General features: G+C 37.8%; 1 protein-coding gene across 1 annotated transcript; it reads right to left on the reverse strand.

Moving 5' to 3' along the window:
* Positions 1-399: 399 nt before the first annotated feature.
* Tcs3 (Probable tRNA N6-adenosine threonylcarbamoyltransferase Tcs3) lies at positions 400-15,586 on the reverse strand. Its single transcript, XM_083144093.1, has 8 exons — positions 15,242-15,586; positions 10,942-11,059; positions 9,469-9,548; positions 9,121-9,262; positions 6,483-6,702; positions 5,657-5,835; positions 1,419-1,650; positions 400-989 (listed from the first exon to the last, which is right to left on the reverse strand). The coding sequence occupies exons 2-8, from the start codon at positions 11,054-11,056 to the stop codon at positions 953-955; spliced, it is 1,005 nt and encodes a 334-aa protein (XP_083000219.1). The 5' UTR covers positions 11,057-11,059; positions 15,242-15,586; the 3' UTR covers positions 400-952.
* Positions 15,587-20,047: the final 4,461 nt, after the last annotated feature.

The raw sequence follows: 20,047 nt of genomic DNA on the forward strand, positions 1-20,047 counted from the left end.
AATGCATGTGGATATAGAATATCGAATCTAATACAAGAGCCTTTTTATCTGTATTAGGACTGGGTTCCACCACTGAAGCACTATCAGCCTGACCATTTGCCATGTTAAACTTTCCTCTCCCTCATATTGTTCACTATGGTTTACACAGTATTCTTTAAACGAAACCGAGGAGGACAAAACATGGGAGCTCGCAAAAAAATATGTTTATGTTAAATTTCTTGACTCTGAAGCGGACGACTCTAATATGGAATTTCCACATAGTTCATCTCCTGTGTGAGCCAAATTGTAAAGAAAAAGTAGCTCATAAGGCAATTTATAGGCAGATGATCCTCTATTGAAGCCTGTTAGTGTCTTGTGTGTTACTCTGGTATTGTTTATATGGTAAAGAAACTAAATTACTACTCATTACAAAAAGTACTTTATTTACACATGCTTTCTAAATGAAAACATGTGCATAATTTGTTCACAGGCAACATCCTAAACCTTCCTGTCTATTTTTCTTGTCCAGTGTTGCAAGATTTTCTCAAACAAGGAAGTCCTCTTTTACATGTATGATGAATTTTAAATATGAACAAAACTACTCATCTTGAATAATTCTATAATACTATTCTTTGTTTACTGTAGTGTGTTTTTGCATTTGCTAATTAGATCATTTGCAACAATAATGACGATGATTGGATGAAGCAACAAACATAAGAGAACATTCATTACAAACAAATGACCAGGAATTAAATAATTGTTTTATTTATATTGTACATGAATGTAACAATTAAACTCTGTGGTCCTTTGTATTTATTTTTTGTTAATTTATGTTGCTCTTCTGCATCTTTAGGCCAATCATGATGATGAGAATGCATACTGTTTAGATGAAAATCATGAAAGAGCACTCGCAAAGGATCGCCCACACCGGGAATGGTTGGTGGCAAGAATGTGAATCATTTAGAAGTTACAGTCACCTCCATGTGACTTCAACCTCATCCGTCCTATACCTGAAAAATAAAATGCATAACATGAATATAACATACACACAATATATATGTTTGGTCTCTTGCTAACCTACTTTTACACACATTTCCTCAATACCATATAAATGTTTAATGATGGTGCTCTAAATCAGATTGAGATCATCCGATCTGTCTCCACAAATCAGTGAAAGAAAATGCAAAAGAGGATAATCAAAAACATTTGAATTCTGCTGTGGGAAATCATTAACTTGAAAGGTATTATGCACCTGGTGACACATACACAGTGTTGCAGTCTTGTATGTTTTTCTATGGCTGACAATATGTGGTACATGACATGCTTTCAAAGTTATTACTTAGCAGCATAATGTGAAACTTATGATAACACGTTCATTCAGTGGCGTGCGGTGCTAAATCAGGCAGGGGAACAGGTGACCTGCACTTAAAACTATTTACCTTTGCGTGCAAGTTGTTTCATCCCAAGGTGTCCTTGTGCCACTCCGGAACATTTCATAGCCAGCGTGCGCAATCATTACGCCATTGTCTATGCAAAATCGTTCGTCGGTTGCATAGAGCTTTGCACCCCTCTCGGCACACATTGTCCCCATCATCTCCTGGAGACGGACGTTGCAACCTACTCCCCCAACAATCAGCACCTCCTGGGAGCCACAGTGAGCCATGGCTCTCTCTGTGAACAGAGAAAAACAGAACAATTGTAAACTGTGACGACTAAAAACCTGTTTACTTTTAGTACATTAAAATTTAGAACAAAAAACATTTTTTCACCTACGTAATAGATGTTACATAGCATATATGACAATGGAACGTGATGAAAAGAGAAGAAAGTGTGACTAAATATCGAGAAGACAATTCAGTCTAAACTATCTCACTAATCAATCACTTTGATAAATGTCCTCGGTTAAATATGTAGTCTTGATTGGCACATCATTTTATGTATATACCTGTCAAAAATTCAAATCAATGTAATAGCTCAGTAGGAAGCTACGGATATATGTTGAAAAGGAATAGCAGCTTACATATGATGAATAGTGCTTATATAATATAAAATAAATATTTTTATAATTATTACATTGATAAAATAACTAGAAATAACAAAAGTTACAAGAGCATCAAATTATGCAATTATTTGAAAGAACATTTATAACATATAATGTTATTTATATGAAGAAAACACTTCTTTACTGTCTCCTTGCGAGGCAGAGCAAGTCTTTCTCTAAATATTTTGGCATCTATCAGTTCTACATCTGAGCACACTCAACATGTCAAATTCCTCAATCAGGTCTACAAGATGACTTCCTTCAATTTTCAAAACTTCACATTTGGCTTATTCACATCCAAAATGCAGAAAATATTTCACTCACTTAGTCTTATTTCTCATAACATTTCATTTTAGATAATGCAATATTCATTTACTAGCTAGTTAATGCAGATGCCAGCAGATAATAATTTCCTGCTCTCAATTATTAAACTAGGCACTTTACACCAGTTCCAAATCTTTCCTTTTTCGTTATACAGATTATTCCATTATAAAAGCATTTTCAAGCTTCTGTTATGAACAAAATGTCTCTATATAGTTTAAACAAACTATTAAAGATTAACTTGTAAAGTATAATCTTTCAAAATATCCAGATTTATACAAATATCAATCCTTCACCAATAGCCACATTTTTACTTATCTTCCATCCATCTTGAGATCCCTCTAAAGTCACAGACAACTAGTGTTAGAGCAACTAGTTCAAGCCAGATTTTTTAGTATGAGTTATCTTCAATTGTTTTTGTTTTATATTTTTGTCCATAAGTGCTTAACAGCTTGAATGTTTGTGTAGTAAATGTACATATTTGCTCTGTTACAGCTATTTTACTATGTATATCACAATATACTTATCTAATGATTACAATTACCATTTTTTGAATGTTGATACAAAATACCAAGTATGACATCATATTATACATTGAACAATTTTAAAGAGTTGACCTTTGTATATAAACCTTGATGCCAATGCAAATGTACATAATTTCAATAAATTTAATTTTAAATTTGAATGTATCATATCTTTCTTGTCTGAAAGAACACATATGATTTAAAATATTTGTTTTTCATTTTGTCAGTCAAAAATAACTGTTATGAATATGAATTCAACATATTGCACAATTTGATAATTTTGTCATTATATACAAATTGGCTTTTTTAAACATCATATTTAATGAAATTAGTTTAAATAGTAATTTCAGACATTTAATTGCATTATTATATGAATAAATTTTGAGCAATCATATGACTAAATTATTATAAATATTGCTCAAATGTGGAACTTTGGACTTAGCCTAACCATTTTCATATGTTGTTATGACAATGTATTATTTTTATTGTCATACATACACAAGTGATATAATATTGTGAATGTTAATATGTATGTAACTCTATTAATGACATTAGTCAGTCCTTAGGTTCAAATCCAAGCCTAAGGATGTGTTTTCTATGTGAGTTTCTATTCATCAATTTCATATCATCACTCATCTCATCGTCGCAATTAGCCACAAGTGACAGAAAAGCAAAGTAAAATAAAGAAACTCTGTGACATTGAAAATGATTAAAAAATTGTAATATCTTTACAACAGAGAACTACACTCAAACTACAGTAATACTTAGAGGCATGCAAATTTCGTTTTTGACGAAAACACGAAATATGAAATAACATGCTGTAATGTTCATTTTTCATGTTTCTGAAAGGTCTGAGGTGCATTTTTCTACCCAGTTTTGTCACGAAATAATGCGAAATGAACTGCAAAATGCGAAATTGACTGTTAAACATGAAATTTATCGTTTATATACTGATGCGACACTTTCTGAAGTCTGAAGTATCCTGTGAGTTATGCAATTCACGGAAAATTGATTAATTCTGCTGTAAATATTTGAGAAGCAAAACTGGATCCCTTTACCCAGGAATAAACTTAATACTCTGGTAACTACATAAATGTGCTATTAGAAGAGGTAAGTTTATTTTGTGTAATAAGTGCAGTTTTTAAATCAAATTTATGATTATATTCACAATTTTAAAACCAAAATGTCATTTTATATAGCACTCTTGATGTGATTATTCACCGCTATAACACCAAAATTTTATTTTACTTACCGCTTTTGAATCCGAAATCGACTCTGTTTTTGTACCGAAATTTCGCTTTTTTATTTACCAAAAATAGGTGCCTCTAGTAATACTAGTTACGTGTACTTCCTTTAATGTCCAGTACATGAACAAAAATATTCTATATTATCGAAAATTTTGTTTAACTGAAAAGGGCATGGTCCCATCAAATTCAGATAGTTTTCGATTACCATGAAACTTACAATGGAGGAAAATGTAAATCATGAGACAATTTTACAGCAAGTTGCTTTATTGGGACCATGGAGATTAAATCTATAATGTGGAAAGTGTCAAATCTGGGAATGTAAAATGAAGATTGCATGTTTCAGCCCTACTACATTACTTGATCACTTTTCTGCCACTTTTGGCTAATCGCAATGATATATTATATAATATTATATATTATTGTCTTATTAACACACACAACAAATATTTCCATGGCAGGTTCATATACGTGGGCGAATCAAAAAGTAAGTTACACCCAAGCCGTGTTCCTGTACTAAAAGAGAGAAAATAATCACACTTGGTGGCAACACTGTCCTGAATGTATTCTCCCCATACGCGAAACAGCCATGCTGCAGCTGCTTTAATATGCAAGTAGTCACAGTGTGAGTATGGCATGTCGTACTGAGGTGGCGTCCAACATTGAGGTTCGCTCAGTCCTCCGATTTTTGTGGGCACGAAGGCACAATCAGAGTGAAATCCATCACCAAATTGTCGAGGTGTATGGTGGGAATGCAATGTCACATCCCATGATCAGCAAATGGCGCCAGATGTTCGAAGAGGAAAGAACGAACGTGAACGACAAACAGTGTCTCGGGCAGCCTGCAACTACAACACTAACAACAAAACGGAGCATGTGAATGCAATCATCCTTGCCAACCACCATGTGAAAATTAAGAGAGATTGCCAGTGAACTGAACATATCATATGATAGCGTCTCTATGCCAATTCATGATCAGTTGGGTGTATAGTAAACTGTGCTCTCACTGGGTGCCACGATTGTTAACCGATGAGCACAAAAGTCAACTCAATTGAAATTGGACAGAATTTTTACACACAAGAAATCAAAAAACTGGTCACACGATTCAAAAAGTGCTTGGAATACCTTGGTGACCATGTCGAAAAAGTTAAATGTTCATACATTTTTGTCCAATAATTATTTTCTTTCTAATGTGTTTTGTTTGTTTTATACAGGGGGATGTAACTTACTTTTTTATTTGCCCTAGTATATAGTATTAGAAATATATATATATATATATATATACTATTCAAATATTTACAGAGCCGTTTAGTAGAAAAAGCTTTTCTATAAAAAAACATATCTATATGTATGGTGCCAAAAACCATCCAGCAATTTTAAGCATTTTTTAAATCAATTTCAATAAAATAAACAATTTAAATAAAAAAAAATAATCGAAAATGATTTTTTAAAATAAAAATCCGGATTTTTATCCACCCTTATCAAACATATTGTCATTTGCAACAAAGGAAAGAGACCAATGTTTTGGATGATTAGAAGCCAACTACCTGTTGTTTCTACCAACATCGCGAAGAGTGTTTCTTGCAGCGAGAAGCAGAGATCTTCCGGTGTGTACTCCCCACTCTTCAGGAGCCTGTCCGCTCTCTCCTCTATAAAGGACAGGATACCAGAGAAGGAGACGTCCATTCCCTTAACTGCGTATGGCAATGGGAGAAGCTTCTTGCCTCTGAAACAAATATCGACAATTAGCCTTTGACAAAAATGGAACATCTACTACCTACCAATGCTTAAACTTAAAAGTTAAAGTCCTCTTCTGTGCATTGTACCATGCCATTAGTGGGGTGTGGAGGCATGGCTCCGACCCATTCTCCACCTTATCGACCTCCGTGACAGAGTGGTCAGCACTGTGCACTACAACACCGGGGTTTCTGGGTTCGAATCCTAGCCTGGACATGGATGTTGTTTGTGAGTGACACTTCATCAATTTCATCATATCATCACTAATTCTCATCATAATTAGCTAAAAGTGGCAGAAAAGATAAACTAAATAACAAAAATACAAAATACATTCTCCATCTCAACCTTAGTGGACGTGATATGATTAATATTAAACTCCAGTTGCCAATTTTTCTGAGCATGTGAAATTTTCAAAATTACATTTCAACAGTTTTACACAATAAAATTTAGCAATTCATTGCTGTTGAAAGCACACTTTCCCACAATTATTTGAAAGTGTAAACAATACACACTCTACACATGAGATTGGAATAATACATATATGCCCAAAAATCAAATTTCTACAGAACATAAGCAGTGAAACACTGGAAAAACATTATGCCTTCCCTTCATATTTGCCAACAGAGCAATGCTTACTTCTTAGCCATTTGCTCAATGTTGAAACCAGGGCTGGGATCGTTCGAGAGCTTCAGTACCCTCGCAAATCTGTCCAGGCAGTTCCCGACGGCAATGTCTATCGTCTCTCCAAATATCCTGTATCGTCTCCTCAGGTACGCGATGACTTGGGTGTTCCCTCCGCTCACATACAGCACGGTCGGGTTCTTACTTCCCGTAATCAACCTCCCCATCTCTACATCTGAGGAATCAAGGTCAAGGAACATTCATTTAGTAATGGCTGTCACTTCAATAGTCATTTCTTACTTGTGCTGTGAGAATACCAGAAACAGGGCGGTGAAAGGACTATGGCCTTGCTTAAAGATACAATCCTATAGTATTATTGTGCTTCATATATATATATATTTTCCAATGTTCCAATATCTTTGCAGCAAGCACATGCATGAAGCACAATAATACTATAGGATTGTATCTTTATATATATATATATATATATATTTGGTCTAGGAATTAATTAGTGCGCCTGGACAAGAGATGGTGTAATGAGCTTTTCGTCCCACAGTTCCATGTAGCCACACATGCATTGAAAACTCCTGTCAGCGCGCATCGTTCGTAGTATAGGGCAGTTGATTGATGCGTCAACAACAGCATGTAGTCAACTGAACATGGCGCAGTTCGTGCCAGATAAAGTGTTTTTGCAGGGTGTTCTGCTTCATTACTTTAACATGCAGAAAAGTGCTACCGAAAGTCATCGTATTTCGGTGGAAGTGTATAGTGAGCAAGCGCTAGCTGAGCGAACGTGTCAGAAGTGGTTTGCACGGTTTAGAAGTGGTGATTTCGGCCTGGAAGACCAAGAGCGACCTGGACAGCCAAAAAAATTTGAAGACGAAGAATTGAGAGCATTGCTCGATCAGGATTCGTGTCAAATGCAGTAAGAACTTGCAGAAGCATTAGGCGTTGATCAAACAACAGTTTCCAAACGCTTCAAAGCCATGGGAATGATTCAAAAGATGTCACATTGGGTTCCACATGAATTGAAAGACAGAGACGTTGAAAGACGAAAAACCATTTGCGAATTGCTGCTTCAAAGACAGAAAAGAAAGGGGTTTTTGCATCGCATTGTTACTGGCGATGAGAAGTGGATCCATTACGAGAACCCGAAACGAAAAAAGGCCTGGGTGAAGCCAGGTGAACCAGGTCCATCACAACCGAAACGAGATATTCACTGTGCAAAGGTTATGCTGTGCATATGGTGGGATATGAAAGGTGTGGTGTACTATGAGCTGCTGCAACCGGGTGAAACTATTAATGGAGAACGTTATCGACGACAATTAATGCGTTTGAAGCAAGCTCTGGCCAGGAAACGACCAGAATGTGAGAACAGACATGATAAACTTATTTTTCAACATGATAACTCTTGCCCACATGTCGCAAAACCGGTCAAAACCTATTTAGAAAATGTCGGATGGGAAGTTTTACCCCACACGCCGTATCCACCAGACGTTGCTCCTTCGGACTACTACTTGTTCGATTGCATGAATAACGATTTGATTGGACAGCGGTTCACTTCTTCAGAAGATATCGAAAAATGGGTCTCTGACTGGATCGCTTCAAAGGATGAGGACTTCTTTCGCCACGGAATCCGGAACTTGCCTGACAGATGGGCGAAAGTGGTGGCTCGCGATGGACAATATTTTTCTTAAGGTATTTATGTATTTTGTGTTTGAACTACAGCTTCAATGTGTGTGTAACAACCGCACAAATTAATTCCTAGACCAAATATATATATATATATATATATATATATATATATATATATATATATATATTAAATAATAATGGCATACACATAACTGTAAGGCTAGCATGTGAAAAAGACAAAACCTTTTCATTTACTGTGTTATATCATTTTAAAAATCACCTGGTTTTACTGCCCCACCCTGTACCTTATCTGATAATACAGCTAGCCTACACAAGGCTGAGGCTAGTGTTTGAAACACTTCTAAATAGTTTATAAATGAAACAGTTTTGTTCCATACTTAATGTACATTACGTAGAAATTTTCAGCGAAAAATGCAGGCTCGACCAGGACTCGAAACTGGGTCTCTGGCATACCGTTCCATTGCTCTAACCACTGAGGTACTGAGCCGGCCTGGGCTCACCTGATTTTTTGCTGTCGCTGTTTTACCTGCGTGGAATTGTGTGTGCCAATCCAATAATTAACGTACATTGTTTTTAATGTCAATGCATTTTGTTGTATTCATGTGATATTTTGGAAACCAAGTGTGAACCTACTGCCACGAGTAGCATAATATCCGTACTTGCTGCAAAAGAAATGAAAATAACTTCCTCAGTCATTTCCAGAGTATGGATCATGTGCAGGTATACGCCATGTGAATTACAAATTAAAATACTAGTTTAAAAACACCATGAAGGTATTTTTAGGTATATTTGGCAGAAACACGTGCAAAAATAAATATGCGAATATGAGAAAAAAAAACGAAAAAAAGAACTCCTCAGTGACTTTGGTTCTCTTCCTACCTTCATGTATTTTGACATAAATCTTATGCCAATATGTAATTTTGGAAACTCCCGGATGAGAATTTGCCCAACTTTCACCCACGGACGATTCAAAGTAATATGCAATTTATAAGGATACGGCCGATGCAATGGTTGACACCAATGATTGGCTTGTTCCACAATTGGGCTACGGTTCTAGCTACAATAGCAACCGAGACAAGAGGGGCTCCCATACCAGGCCCTTTTGTGTAGCACACCACATCTATATCTTCAGGTTTTACCTGCAACAATAAACAAACATGCTATTTTACTATTCGTACGGGAAAGAACAAGTTAGAGCTTCTTGTGCCTTAACATTTGCTTAATATATTCTCAATCAACTTTAATTCTACACAGAAACATTTAAAACAGACTTACAAGCAAATCATATTCAAAATGGACTACTAACATTGACCAAGCAATTGAAAATTTAAGAAGAAAAGCTTACTCCAGATTCTTTTAGGGCCTGATGTAAGACTGGCAAGACATTGGCTTGGTGGTGCTGTGCTGTATCCCGTGGAAGGAAACCTACAAAAAAAATAAAAAATAACAAAAAAACATAAGGAAATCGCAAAATGTAACCAACATAAGCACATGGAGGTCAACTCTAATGTATAACTCAGCAAAGAAGAGAAAACCCCCGGAAAATATGCGAACCAAAATCCACCCAACTTGTTTCTGACCCGGTGAACAGCAGAAGACGAAAATCTGGGGGGAAATCCTTCTTTTCCTCTGCTCTCAAATGGCACGCTGTTGCCACGATGCCTCACAGCTGTTCCTGACAGATGGAATTCTGGCGCACCTGCCGCAAAACGCGACGTTCAGGGTTGCGCGGTCAGTGGTTGAAAAGAATAGATAGCGTTTGTGACAATTCCCGATTTAAATAATTAATAACAATAAAATCTATTGTCATGGTTGTGATTCTTACTATGCGATAGTAAATATTACCATCTAAGAAACAGATTCTATCTTTAATTTAATTATAAGTATATCCTTAGAGACAGTGGTGGCGATTGGGTGGACCAGGCCAGACGCGCTAACTTAAGATAAATTTGTGGGGGGGGGAAGGTTCGCATAAACAATATTTATGTAAATAAATAACCCGTCAAATATACACACAGCTTACATTTTAAAAATAAAGAATGATTTGAAGAGGTTTCCTCGGGCAAACAGCCAGGTGATTTCCGGATAGGGATTGAAGGGAATCCCTAAAGATAAGAGTGACGTTAGCTCTCAAAAGCTCGCTTTGTACCTTGATTGACCGGAAACATGTAACATCCTTTTCTCGCTTCGTTGTCAAAAAATTTAACAACATTCGAAATCACCTCTCGGCTCTCACTATGTACGGTTTTGCCCTTCATTTCGGTACAAACAACATACACAACAGACGCACTCGAACTCAATGACCTTTCTTCCATGTAAGTTTGGCAACATTGAAAGGGTGTTAGAAATCGAACAGTCCTTGCTAACCCCCACCTCCCACCTGACCCCACCCTCCAACAAACAAGTTGCCCACAGGACAGCAGCACCAGAGAGACTTTCTCATCTTTGCTGAGCAGTATATGCTTGATTCTGACATAGTCCACAGGAATACTTCATCTATTTTTCAGGGCCTGCCTCATAGTAAGGAGGTAACACAGTCAGGTGTCTGATGTCCAGTGGAGGCACAGTGGTTCACATATAACTTTTAAACATTAGGTCCAGCTCCGATTAACCTACTTCAGCATAAAATTAACTCTAACAAACTTTGACAACTCCCATTTTTCTTTACATTTTTAAACAAACATTACAGCTATGAACTTCACCTTTGTGCACATAATGTTCACATTGTTATGACAATTAGAAAAAGGAAACCAATCGTAACAAAGGTACACCAAAACATATTTTCAAGATGCACACATTTGAAATAAATGCAACTCACCTTCACCTGGAGGAGTAATATATGTACGTCTGCAGTTCGACAAAACAACTCCATCTTTCACAATTCCAACTCCAAGCTTGTTTGCACTTCCTTCAAATCCAATAGCAATAACCATTGCCTACAAATGAAAACATCTCATTATTACAGTTCCACATAAACACACGAATCTGTTGTTAAAATGCGGGGGTCACGTCAGGAAATCGTGAAAAAAGCTGATGTAAGTTGCAATTTTTTTTTTTCTCTTGGAAGCTGTATCTCATTGTTTTACGAACAAAATTTGGTAAATATGCGATACCGCCCGAACACCTGTCACTCATTTATTTCGTTAATTTTAGCATTGATACTTACCTATTCTGCATTGCGGAAGATTCTTTAAGGTGAAGGTGCCTTCTTCCATAAAATAGTGTCAACTTTTCATATTACGAGTCATTATTTGTATTCCTTGTTCTGCTTGGGTAACAGACAATATGGCGTGCACTCGTCATGGATCATCACACGTCGTGCTTGTGTTTTGTCGATTTAGAGTGGGTATGCAGTGTTTCAACCTTCTTCACCGAAAAATACATACTTTCGTATTCACTATGTCATCATAAACCAATGACGGAGAGCCCCAAAAAACATTCACGATAGACCCACAAACCATTGACGGATAGCACCAAAAACCATTCACGACAGCCCCAAAAAATATTCACGATAGCCACACAGACCATTTCCGGCAAGGTTAGGTTAGGCTGGGTTAGGTAAGCATAGTTTAAAAAAAAAAGAAAAAAAAATCTCGTAAGAAAAAGGCACGTTTGGAAACACTGGCAAGACCGTGTGACTTTCGATGCTTGCGCCATCTGCAGGTACATAATGGAAACAACGGCATAATGTCAGAAAATTATTTGGTAACAGTAGTATAAGCCGGAGACGGATTTCTTAAAATTTACAGGAGAAAAGACGAGAAAGTACTTACGGAATTGCATTCTTGAGGACTTTCTGAAGCCAGGGAAATTGTTTTTTAGAATCGTGCAACGTATTTTGCCTGTAAATAAGGTATTTTTCGTCAATCATGCATCTCCGTTGTACGATAGCTCGTGCCGCCATTACCGTCGACTACGTGAATCAAATGTTCCATGCGTTCGGTTATGTAACCCCCTCACAGTGTAGCAACCACGCGGAAGTTTGACAAGATGACATGTGAGCGTTTTTTCTTTCCAATGTAAGGTAAGACTCTAGTTTACGTCCTTTTCCTAAGAAATACGTGTCATATATCGTTGGAAAGCTTATTTTATAAGGAATTCAACAACGTAAATCCCAAAGCGAGCAAAAATTTCATGAACGAGTAAATTGAGAAAAACCGATGTTGTCCGGATATGCGCAATTGAACGTACTGAGGAATTTTTTTAGATGATGAAGCACATATTTAGGGTGAAATGAGTGCTAATGGAACCTATCCTAACAGGCCTAACCTAACCTCATAGGCATACCTCGACCCCGTGAATGGATAGTGGGGCTATCGTGAAAGTGTAAAAAGAAAAACGTACTTACCCGAAGAGATGCCGGGTACCGCACCACAATCTCGCACCGCGAACGCAAAGAAGCAATCACCATGCAGATAAGGACGTAAAGTAGAGTCTAGGGTACCAGTAGTATAAGCCGGAGACACATTAAACTTGTTTGTTTTCAAATAAAAATCATTGCTACTTACCTCATATGCATAGCGGAAGATTTTTCAAGCTGGGGATCACTTTTTTTTCCATGAAAAAAGCGTTATTTTTTACATTATAATCATTTATTGGTCGCTGCTAATTTGGTGCGCAAATTTTGACTCATGTTGTCTATCGTCAGCTGATATGCAGTATCGTCAGCTGATGTGCAGGGTTTCCAAACTTATGAACCAATAAATGCCGCACAAACTATTCACAAAATGTTTTTAAGCTAAAATTGAGGCTAGACTCTACTTTAAGTCCTTATCTGCATGGTGATTGCTTCTTTGCGTTCGCGGTGCGGCACCCGGCATCTCTTCGGGTAAGTACCTTTTTCTTTTTACACTTTCTGTTCATGATAGCCCCACAATCCATTCACGGGGTCGAGGTTAGGTTAGGCCTTTAGGTTAGGTTCCATTAGCAGTCATTTCACCCTAAATATGTGCTTCATCATCTAAAAAATTCCTCAGTACATTCAATTACGCATATCCGGACAACATCCGTTTTTCTCGATTCACTCCTTCAGGAAATTTTTCCTTGCTTTCTGATTTACGTTGTTGAATTCCTTATAAAATAAGCTTTCCAACGATATATGACACATATCCCTTAGGAAAAGGACGTAAACTAGTCTTTTACCTGACATTGGAAAAAAAAAAACGCTCACACGTCATCTTGTCAAACTTCCGCGTGGTTGCTACACTGTGAGGGGGTTACATAACCGAACGCACGGAACATTTGATTCACGTAGTCGACGGTAATGGCGGCATGAGCTATCGTACAACGGAGATGCATGAATGACGAAAAATACCTTACTTACAGGCCAAATACGTTGCACGATTCGAAAAAACAATTTCCCCGGCTTCAGAAAGTCCTCAAGAACACAATTCCATAAGTACTTTCTCATCTCAAATTTAATTAGTATACGAAAAATTAACGAAATTGGAGATATTTTCTGTATTCTTCATTTTAGCTGAGAAATATAAGTTTACTCCCCTCTAAGGTAACAGTTTCATACATCGGAGACACATTTCTTCAATTTTACACAAGAAACTATGGTAACACTTTATTATACCGGAGACGGATTTCTTCAAATTTACAGGAGAAAGTACTTACGCAAATCATTTTCTACAGCGTTGTTGATGTTCGGTAATGTAGTTTTGATCCATTTTGATGCAAATGCATGTGGTTTTCTACGAAAATCTATTTCCAATGCGCTATTGCTGCTGCCGCCCTTTGCTTTCTGCACGAGAGCACAATACGCGCTATTGCTGCTGCTACAAGATGACGTGTCGAGGATGCGTCGTGAAATTGTTGCCGGGTGTGGAAGATGCCATGGAATTTGTAATTCCGATGTTGTCCGTATATGATAAATTGAACGAAAGGAGTGCTAATGGAACGTAACCTAACAGGCCTAACCCGTGATGGTTCGTGGGGCTGTAGTATGTAAGAAATAGACATTATTTTCGTTAGAAATCCATTATTTCACCTAAAGAAATGTTCCGCAATGCAGAATAGTACGTTTGCAATGTAAAAATTGCGAAATAAATCATTGATAGGTGTCTCCGGTATAGTAAAGCAGTACCGAAACTACTTACGGAAATGAGTTTCTCCAAGGTATACAACGTTCATCGAGGTATTTTCTTTCGGTAACACTTTACTATACCTGAGACAGATTTCTTCAAATTTACAGGAGAAAGTACTTACGCAAATCATTTTCTGTAGCGTTGTTGATGTTCGAGAATGTAATTTTGATTCATTTTAATGCGAATGCATGTGTTTTTGTACGAAAATCTATTTCCGACGCGCTATTGCTGCTGCCGCCATTTGCTTCCTGCATGAGAGCACAATACGCTCTCGTGTTGTCCGTATATGCTAAATTGAACGAAAGGAGTGCTAATGGAACCAAACCTAACAGGCCTAACCTAACCAAGTAGGCATACCTCTTCCCCGTGATGGTTTGTGGGGCTATCGTGAATTTTTGGGCTAACGTCAATGGTTTTTCTGGCTCAAGGAACGATCAACGGTAAGCTATCGCCATGTTGTGTGTGGAAATAAACAAGAACAGTAAGTACTCGTAAATGTAAGAAATATACATTACTTTCCTAACAAATTCAATTATTTCACCTGAATAAGTGTTCTGGAATGCAGAATAGTACGTTAGCAATGTAAAAAAGTGCGAAAGAAATGATTCCCAGGTGTCTCAGGTATAGTAAAGTAGTACCTTTCTTTCATCGTGGAATATATTTGACAGGGAAATCATGTATTTTTCAAGAGAAATATCTCACCAACGCACAATTGCCATTGCTTTCTTTGCTTGCCCTACGACAACCAGATGCTCCGTACGTTTGATGACGTAAGACCCTGCCAGTGTTTCAAACCCCCCCATTTTTTTACTATGCTTGCCTAACGTAACAAAACCTAACCTTATCGGAAATGGTTCGTGGGGCTATCGGTCAGCTACCGTGCATACAAAACCATACTGGGAATTGAACCCATTATCCCATAATTACGATGACCATTAGAGCAATATGAGCTGTTCTAATACCAATATTGTAATCCAATGTAATTTAATACCTATTACGTTTGTGGAAAATAAATCAAATACAACCTACCTTGTAAAAAACATTCGCTCGTGGGATGTTTCAAAACAAAACAAAAGTTTTGCCAGATATTAAATTTTAAAAGATGCAAAATTTATTCATATTTACAAATGTATTTCTTACTTAACAATGGAACTTAACTTGCCGATAGATGAATCATGTTAACATAAATTATGAAAACATTAGTATTACATTAATTCAGGCATTAGTTGTATAAATTTTGTTTCTTGTTTTTTATGTATCCTGCATAATATTTCATTCAGTGCCCTGGCAAGAATGTATAATTTCGTTTCGATTATGTTCAATGTTCAGCTGTTCATTCTAAATTTTACATATGAATTCAACACTTCCACCAGTTCCACATGAGCTCCGTGTGATGGATGGGTTTGAAGCAGTGATGTGCGTCTACGCGTAAACAACGATAGTCTACATTCTACACGTAGACTATGTTATACACGTAGATTACGTAATCTATGTAAACAACATGGCGAAAGGTGATAACTTAGCAAAGAGCGCCGTGGAATTAAAAGAAAAGTATACTGCGTATCAGTTGCTGATGTGTGTGGAGAACTGTTCATACTCTTGCTTTCAAATTCGAACAATTTCTCACCTAGGAAGACACCTAATATAGGAAATATTCTAGTGCTTTATGGGGAAAAGACCACTCTTGCCTCACGACTGCCATCTGTTGTTGTTTTTTGCATACTATTTATCTTCTTCCATAGTTGATAATAGAAGAGAAGAGAAATTTTGTTGTAAATAGGGTTCTTTTCATTTCGTTAGGGACTAATATAGTTGAAAATGTCACTTTCATTTCATGAAACCCTTGAAAATTAATTTTAATGCACTTTAGATTGTCTACGTAGTCTATGTAAACAACAACCCAATGTAATCTACGCGTAGATTACGTGTAGACAACGCATGTAGACGTAAACTTATAGTCTACGGCACATCACTGGTTTGAAGGGAACATGACGTGTAGAATTTGAGATTTCTACAATGTCCGGAAAGTATGGGCATTTCTTGTTCCAAAAATTTCCCGATTAGTCAGAAATTGAGATTTTTCCCCATCCCGAACGTCGGGATTAAAAGAAAAATTTCGATCTCCTCCTGACCAAGAAATCTCTGTCCCGCTCCCGCACAGCGGACATCCCTAGATTACGTTCCCAAACAAAAGTGTTTAAAACACTTTGCTTTAAACGTTTAAAACACACGGCTTTGTTTTTTACAAATGTTTTAAACGTTTTAAACAATATGTTTTAAACATGTTTTTTTTACAAGTGTTTAAAACGCATTTTGGTGGTAGATATTTTATAATCTGTCATATTTTTTTTGTTTGGCAACCCTGTTTTTCATTTAATCTGGGCAGTGTCTGCTGCCACGTTCTTTTTCTGCTGGAACCTCAAACAAGATGCGCGTGGCAGTAGACTCGGTCTTTGTTTTATTGTGATTTCATCATGCTATGTATGCAATTACGTCTGTAACACATACTGTGAAGTTGTAGCGATTACTTTCACAAAAATGTTTTAAGATTAGGTAACTCAGCATTCTTCTAATAATAAACCTAAATGCTCTCGTAGTTAGGTTAAGTTCTGTTAGCATTAAAATAATATCGCTTAATGTTTTCTAAAGATAAAGGTTCTAAATTACCTGTACATTCATTCCCACTAATCAAAAACTTGCATTTCTCTCGTCTTAATCTGTTAAGATTTGTAACATCATCTTAGCAGACGTATTACGTGGCAGTAGCAAATATGACGCTTATTCATACTGCTGACACGTGCGTGACAGCAGACTCGGCCTTTAATCTGTGTCAACTATATATAATCCGTGCTTATCCGTGGTATCACTTATCGCACAACACTTGAACAACCTTATGTTCTGACGTCACGGGAGAAAGCTTTTTAATTTTAGGCTAAATGCCTATGGGCCCGTTCCGAAAGTCGCACGAGTTTAACGCGTTAAACGAGTTATAGTAACTGGCCGTTCCATAAGTGCTTCCGTGCGTTTCATGAGTTTCATTATGCTGTCCCAAAAGTCGCATTCCGTGCGTTTCGTGCAAGAACGAGATTCACCAAACGCACGGGCCAGGATGCTGGTTTGTTCCGTGAAAATCGTCTGCTCCTTGCAGATAAACCGCGTGCTGATGGATTCAAACTGCACTAGTTCGGAAAATGTATTATAATTTTAACACATAGCGATATGAAGCAACATGCACAAGATAAGTATGCCTTGACCGTTCTTAGAATGTGATTAAAGTGAGTAACAGTTACCATAATAGAGTTTATTTTTGCCATAAGGACATTCATTCCGCTGACGCCATGCGGAAACTTTCTCTAAACAAAACGCTGCGCCTGCGCTTTCGCCTAGCGTGTCCCATAAGTCTGTAAAATAACTGGTTTCACCAGATTCACGAGCCCAGTTATTTTCGTTGAATGCGTTCGTTTCGTTAAGACTTTCGGAACGCACCCTATGTTGTTACGTTAGGCAGGCTAGCTATGTATGCACAAGGTAGGAAAATTGTTGTGCGACAAGAAAGACCCGTGCTTTACTGTAGAAATCGAAACCTCTCAGTTCCTTGTTTCGTATCGTCCTGGTAAGCCCGCATCACACGGAACTGGATTTCCAGTAGGTATACCCTAGTTGGCGCTGGACTGGCTACCAATTTGCTATAGTTTTCGCATCACACGATACTTATCAGCGTACTTGTCGATAGACTTTTGTTCCCATGCGAAGGAAGTTGTAATGGCGGCCGCGTGAGATGTAAACAATGTATCACTTCACATTTTTAAAAGCCGATAACTATTCAACCGAGAAGAATAACGTTTCGTATAAAATGTTATTAGGTACAAAACAATAAATACATACTTTACAACGTTTACTGTACACGCATTAAAGAAGATTTTAGTTGTTTCAAATGTAAACACCGTGCACTCAGCATAGATGGTGTAAATCAACGCGTCTTTCATGCTGTATACGTTAAACATTGCTGGAGTAACACTCGTAAACCACAGACAAAAGCGCTCCTTTGCACACTCACAGATTATCTTCACATGACGAAACTTTGCTCTGATTGGCTGTTCCACAAAATCCAGCCGAGGAAAGCAAGTAGCAATTAGAACATGTCCTATTCCTCCAAACCAGTCAAGCAGTCAGCCAGGCGGCCATGATTGCTACTCAGGCCGCGTCCGAATCGGCAGCAGATGTCACCTAGAGCACCGTTCCATCCGGGGACTCAGCCAACCTCCGTTGTCCGAATTCGCGGCAGACGTGGAGTCTGAGGGGAGAGCAGAGAGGCGCGACAGATGCACGCTTGAACTCGCTGTGACGCTGCGCTTGGCAGCCATATTCTAACTTTCACTTTGTACAGACAACATTTACTGATTAGACTATGTAAAACTCAGTGATACTTTAACATTTTATCGATAATACTGAATGTAGAAAACTTATAAATGATGAAATAGCATGTTACATTTTTAATATGAGTAGTAACTAGGTGGAAATCATTGTGATGTTTGTTTGGCGTCTGCCTTCTGCTTCCGTGCGGTGCGCCTGCGCCCCAGAGCGCGGTGGGTGAAGTTCGGGCTGACACCTGGCGGGAAAAGTGACAACCATACTACAAGGGGACATGCAGATTCGGACGACTTGGACGTGACTTCGACGGCACGCGAGAACAACGGGAGAGAACGGTACGGAGCGCTTGCCAATCCGGACACGGCCCTAGAAAGTTAGTTCAGCGCCAACTAGAGCATTCCTACTAGAAATCCAGTTCCGTGTGATAGGGGCTTAAGTTTGAGACTGGTGGAAGCTTGAAATGGAAACTAATTATCTAAATACACAATGCGTGATTTTGATCATGACGTGATTTTTTTTCTTTTGCGATACGATTCATTGGTCTGTATAACTGAATGAAGCGCAGATGCTTACTTTTGGTAACATAATTTTGTACTTTGAAAGATAAATTCATCTGGAGAATCTATTATGACACTGCAGGTTGTTTTCTGCTATATAAACTGTTCAGGCAGCAGGAAATATTTCACCGTGATTTTTTCAGGACGAGGATAGTAATTCTATAATATTTAGTTTCTTGAAATTTAGATGAATATAAATCCTAACCTACTTCAGTAGTGGCGGAAAAAGGGGGGCTATTACCCACAACTTTTGTGCCTGCAGACACGGGCGCCGACTTGTCAAAATTATTGGGGAGGGGGCTCTGATCACTGAAATAAATTAATGAATGACTCACTCTCTCCCTTTTTAAAGTTTTGGCCTCAGTGTTCGGAATCTCATAAAAGCTAGGGGTGTGCGGGAACCCGAAAAGTCAGGATCGGGATCGGGAAAAAAATTTCCCGTTCCGATCCGGACTTCGGGAAATGATTTCCCGATTTTTCGGGATCCCGTGCAGTCGGGAAATACCGAATGCTCAATTGAAAATGTCGCTATTTCTCGGCGTTTTCTGCATTGTCAATTTCTGGAACTTACCGTAAATTGTTAATTTTTAATCCAGAAATCACGTAAAGTGAAAATGACGTGTATAATTCGAGATTTTCAGAGCTTCGGGAAATTTTGAACATTTCACGACTCAGTAGGGAAATTAAAAATTTTTCCCGTCCCGATCCCGTCCCTCACACCCTTAATAAAAGCCCATGAATTCCTCAAAAAGATCATTTTTTTATTGACAGTTCGAATATTCACGGATGGATATGTCACAAGTTACGTCACATAATTACATTCTTATTATATACTAGTAATAAATTATGCGTTTTGCTGTCTCTGGTCATAGCCTCCCCCAAGTCTAGAAAATTTTAAATGTGTATT

The sequence above is a fragment of the Lepisma saccharinum genome, chromosome 22 (assembly GCF_977018435.1).
Source record: "Lepisma saccharinum chromosome 22, izLepSacc3.1, whole genome shotgun sequence".
NCBI lineage: Eukaryota > Metazoa > Arthropoda > Insecta > Zygentoma > Lepismatidae > Lepisma > Lepisma saccharinum.